The 5,000-nt window shown below is 41.3% G+C and overlaps 2 protein-coding genes across 3 annotated transcripts in view; both read right to left on the reverse strand.

Moving 5' to 3' along the window:
* The window catches only part of smpd4 (sphingomyelin phosphodiesterase 4), an 11,730-nt gene extending 9,217 nt beyond the window's left edge, over window positions 1-2,513 (reverse strand). Inside the window, exons 1-7 of one of the 2 annotated variants that reach the window (XM_079341452.1) lie at window positions 2,359-2,513; window positions 1,833-1,897; window positions 1,416-1,502; window positions 538-674; window positions 364-439; window positions 167-275; window positions 7-59 (exon numbers count right to left, since the gene is read on the reverse strand). In XM_079341452.1, the coding sequence (XP_079197578.1) occupies window positions 7-59; window positions 167-275; window positions 364-439; window positions 538-674; window positions 1,416-1,502; window positions 1,833-1,871 (501 nt within the window). In that variant the 5' untranslated portion in view covers window positions 1,872-1,897; window positions 2,359-2,513. The remainder of the gene's footprint in view (window positions 1-6; window positions 60-166; window positions 276-363; window positions 440-537; window positions 675-1,415; window positions 1,503-1,832; window positions 1,898-2,358) is intronic. The other variant, XM_079341453.1, reaches the window with a different exon arrangement.
* Window positions 2,514-3,963: 1,450 nt separating this feature from the next.
* Window positions 3,964-5,000, reverse strand: part of LOC306822705 (semaphorin-3D) — an 81,703-nt gene continuing 80,666 nt past the window's right edge. The window contains exon 18 of the mRNA XM_079341880.1: window positions 3,964-5,000. This exon is cut by the window's right edge and continues 1,083 nt beyond it. The gene's annotated coding sequence lies outside the window, so the exon portion shown is untranslated.

Raw genomic sequence — 5,000 nt, forward strand, 5'->3', positions numbered from 1 at the left:
ACTCACCTTTGGCGTGATGAGAGCGTGGGCGAAGTTGAACATGAAGAATTCAAAAGGATCTGAAGAAGGTTGAGGAACAATAAGAACGTCACCGCTGGGTTCTGTTCAGTTCTGTTCAGATGCTACACATCATGAGCACACAGAGAGGCCGTGCTGGGAAGGATACTGAGGGCCAGGTTGAGTGAGAGCAGACCAGACAGAGGGAAGTGCAGCTTGTTGTGGAAGAGAGGACAGTCTGGGAGGACGCCCTCCTGGATGCAGGCCTTCACAGGACCCTGAGACACACAGAGTCCTGATTCAACTCTCCAGTTTGAAAACAAAGAGTTGGCTGACATCAACAGGAAGAGACGGAGACGATCTTACCGGCAGATAGTTGACGGGTATTTCATATTTATACTCTTCTGCTTGGAGTTTATACACCAGCTTCATCATCGGCCCGCTGAAAAAACAAAGAGCAGAACGTTTGACACGGCCCTCTGGTTTAAAGCGAGCGCTCGTTTCCGTGGCGATGGTTCAGACGAGACGGCCCGTGAGCACCTGGGGTTTAGAAACTCCAGGACGACGTTGTACTCGTGGCTCCGGGAGTGAAGGAGCCGCAGGTTCCAGCCGGCGATGACGCCGTCCAGACTGCCAAACACACACTCCACCAGCCAGGGGAAGATCAGGTGGAGCTCCTGCAACACACACACACACACACACACACACACACACACACACACACACACACACACACACACACACACACTTTAAGGTGTTGTAGGAGATACTTCTAACTTGGTGAGAGATCACGGAGACGAGCTTTAACCCAACAACCACGCCTCCAGGGGGCGCGGTCTCTCTGGGTTTTCTGACTATCCCCCCATCCTTCCACTCAGATAATAAAAGGCACAGACCTTACTTCCCCCCCCCCAGAAAAAAATCAAACAAACTTCAAGTCACATTGTTTTTAGTCATCAGCTCTGAGTGTTTCATCTAATGAAGCTTCAACAGCTGCTCTCAAACGGAGCGGAGCTCGAGCAGAAGAAATGATCCATGATGACACGATGTGAAGGCAACAGAAAGAAGCAACTGGACAGTGTGGGTGAATGAACTCCTCCTTACAGTGCAGCGTGCAGATTCTCTTCAAAGAGAAAGTGAAGACTCAAAGTGAAACTCTGAGGTCAAAGTGCGAGCAGCAGCCGTCTCTGCCGGCTCCAGTCGAGAGACGAGCAGCTGACCCAGGCTGCAGTGTGCTGAGATGACGGTGACCAACGAGGAAGCCACGCCCCTCACGTTTTAAAAAAAAAGCTTACATCAAAGCACGTCGGGTCTTTTGACTGAGACTTCTGTATTCTCCCATGTAGGCGTTACCATGACAACCAGATGTGTCCCTCCCTAAGGGTGAAAGGTCTGATCCTCTCAGTGGTCAGTCGTACCTTTGCAGGATAATCTTCGATGATCTTCACCAGGTCTTGGCATCGTTGGAGGAGAGGTTTGGTGGTCGAGTCGTTTTTAAGATTGGCCTGCAGGAGCAACAACAACAACACATGAATGAGCATCTTTCATCGTCACATGACGAGTCTTTACTTATTTTGTTCCGACTGTCGTCTTTAACTAAGGATGTAAAGATGAATCATGACGCAGTTAAAAATCAAAGTCGCCAAGTTTCAAATCGATACTCTATTTTTTTGTAATTAATCACAGTAGTTGAGTGACATCCTGGTCTTTACCTGTTTAGTTCTTACTGCTGTATTTAATGTTGAACTTTTAAACATAAATAGCACAGTGTGTGTGTGTGTGTGTGTGTGTGTGTGTGTGTGTGTGTGTGTGTGTGTGTCATGGGGGAGACTCACCAGAAGGAAGCTGGGTTGTTGAAGTGTTGGAGCAGCCATGAAGGAGTCTTCAAAGTGATTTATTTCTGTGCACATTTATGTTCAGATCATACAGGTCAAACTTTAAAATAATAAAAATAATAATAATAACTTTATTTATATAGCAACTTTAAAAACAACTGCTTACAAGGTGCTTAACACATAAAAACAAATACATGAGCATTTACAGAGAACACAAACACTTTAAACTACAGTTTAAAACTTAGCCTAGCTGCTAAGTTAGCTTCACAGACAGAGAACAAAGTTCACCTGCGGATGCTGACTGATGCTGTGGACACAGGCTGATAACTGTATTTACTGGTAATCCGATTACAATGAGTCTCATTGAGTGGAAAACTCAGACAGAGAGTCAATGAGCCATGAGAGGCTAACTAGCAACATGCTAACAGACTGAGCCCGTAAAGAGACACAAACTGACGTAAATAACCTTAAATTTACAAACATGAAGCTCTAACACTTGTTCAAGTTAAACATCTCATCGTCTTACCGCCGCGGAGAAGATTTCAATATTTCCACTACTTTCCAATCAAGTGTGTTTCCATCAGTGGAGTTCAAACACGACGGAGCGTGCAGCAGCCGTTGACGTCTTCTTCGTTGGTGGTTTCGTTGCTGAGCGTGTTGTTGCTCATCACCGCCACCTTCTGGCGTAACGGGGGTACTAAGTAAGTAAGGCTTTATTTATGAAGGACTTTTAAAACAATTAGTTACAAGGTGCTTCACAAATGCAAAATTAAAAACAGGAAAACAAACACGTGCAAACAAATCAGGCATGAGGAAGGTTTTACATCAGGGGTGTCCAAAGTGCGGCCCAGGGGCCATTTGTGGCCCTTGAGTGGATTTTTTGTGGCCCTTGACCTTAAATCGAAGAATCAGAAGATTTTGGCCCCAGGCCTCATCAGATGGCATATTTCGTTCTTTTTTTCTTTTTCTTGTTAGCGAGGGAGACCTATAAAAGCCTGACTATTCTTTCCAAAAAATTAGAACACAACAGTTTCCCACTGCAATTAATTATTGTGTATTTACATTGTTTTTTGAAGAGGTCAAAATACAAAAAGTTCCTTCCAATATTTATAAAAACAAACCAAAAAAACCCTGTGGCCCGTGAGCAATTCTAACGCAACAATTTTGGCCCGCAAGAAAAAAAGTTTGGACACCACTGGTTTACATGAAGGATTGTCTGTTTTTACATAAAGGATTGTCTGTTTTTAAATGAAGGATTGTCTGTTTTTAAATGAAGGATTGTCTGTTTTTAAATGAAGGATTGTCTGTTTTTACATAAAGGATTGTCTGTTTTTAAATGAAGGATTGTCTGTTTTTAAATGAAGGATTGTCTGTACAGGTGAATTTTTAGACGCTTCAGCACATCTGAGGGTTTGTGGGAGTTGATTCCAGAGAGTGGGGGGGGCTACAACAGCGAGGGCATGATTACCTTTTGTTTTAAAATTAGAGCGGCAGATGAAAATAATAATATAATAAATATAAATAAATGTATTTGTAAAGTGTTTTGTAGGTCAAAGTGCTGTACAGACCATAAAAAATAAAGTTTAAAAACATTTAAAATAATTAAAACGAAATTAAAAACACATTTTGGACTCTCAGGAAAACACAGAGGTTAAATTAGGACTCTGTAGTAAGTAGGTAAGTAAATTATATTTACTGATTTTCACAGACGAAGGTCACAACGTGCTTTACAGCAACAACATAAATAATACAAATAGGAACCTGTTAAAGTTCATTGACTGACAGGAGCTGGCACATTAAAAGAAAGCTTAGTGGGCTGGCAGACATGATCAGATTCAGGCCTAAAGAACTGCTTTCCTAAAGAATTGGTGCTGTGGCCTCGATCAGCACGAGTCTGTGGGACAGGCAGGTGCAGCGTGTTGGACCCAGTGGTGAGTCTGGAGTCGGTTCACAGGAGAGATCTCCAAACATGTTGTCCCCATTATGTTAGAAATAATCTGACACCATCACAAAGTGTCTCTACTCCGTATTTAGGACTATACACAAGCATCACTCAGTCAGATATGAGTGTGTGTGTGTGTGTGTGTGTGTGTCTGTGTGTGAGACTTATCTTACACAAATAAACAAACTCTTTGAGTGTTTAATCTTTTTATTTCACATCACTTTGTGTCTTATTCACACAGTTTGATAAAAAATCATCACTCTTGGTCTCAGAAGCTTCTTCGAGTTTCATATAAAGTCAGAAAATTTAACTATTTCTAGAATATAAAGAAAGAAAACTATCAAAAATAGAGTTCTTTTAATATACATGGCTGTGACAATAACAATAATAACTACATGGCAGAAAGAATCAAAGCTATACATCGGATGTTTCTTCAAGCAGGCTCCATGTGTGCGTTCTCCTCTGAGGCAGGAACACATTGTTTTATCTGTGTGTGTTACACTTCAGATCCAACATAAATACATGTTATTAATGAACATACATGTGCAGCAGTACACTGGGCAAACAGTCCTCTAAACAAACACAGAGAGCTTGTATGAATCGGTCTGATACGAGTGTGTCCATTATTATTCTCAGTTTAACAAGACGTCAGCTGCTGTTGTTCAGATATGTTGAAGTCTAAATATACAAAGAAGAGTTCAAGGAGGCTGAAGTGGGAATATTCTTATTATATCCAGAAAATCTTAATCTGAAGGTTTCTGCTAAAAGAAAATCAGCTGTCTTTTCTCAACACACTAAGTATTTAGAGAAGCAATATGCAACTCTGACCCCTAGTGTTTAAAATGGGTACTGCAGTCAAAACTCTAAATCAGAACATCCGTGTAGAGCAGTGTGTGTAATGTGTGTAAAAGTCTTTATTTCATCAGGTTATTCCTTGGTTTGTTAAATGTTTGACGCTGTCTGAGGTCCAAATTTCAATTTTTTTTTTATCGATAAATCTGATTGGTCGAAAAATATGTGGTACTGGGGCAAGCGCAGTAAAGAAGCATTGCCACAGAGAGCTGGATTCAGAGCGGATTATGGAGTATAAAGTACATACATGATACAATCTCTCAAACAATACACAATTTTTACAAGCTAGATGTTTTTGAATACTGTATTTTACACCAGAAGGAGAAAGATTAGGTCGAGATTAGGTCGAGATTATGGCTTTAACATGTTTCACA

This window comes from Symphodus melops (genome assembly GCF_947650265.1).
Source record: "Symphodus melops genome assembly, chromosome: 4".
Lineage (NCBI taxonomy): Eukaryota > Metazoa > Chordata > Actinopteri > Labriformes > Labridae > Symphodus > Symphodus melops.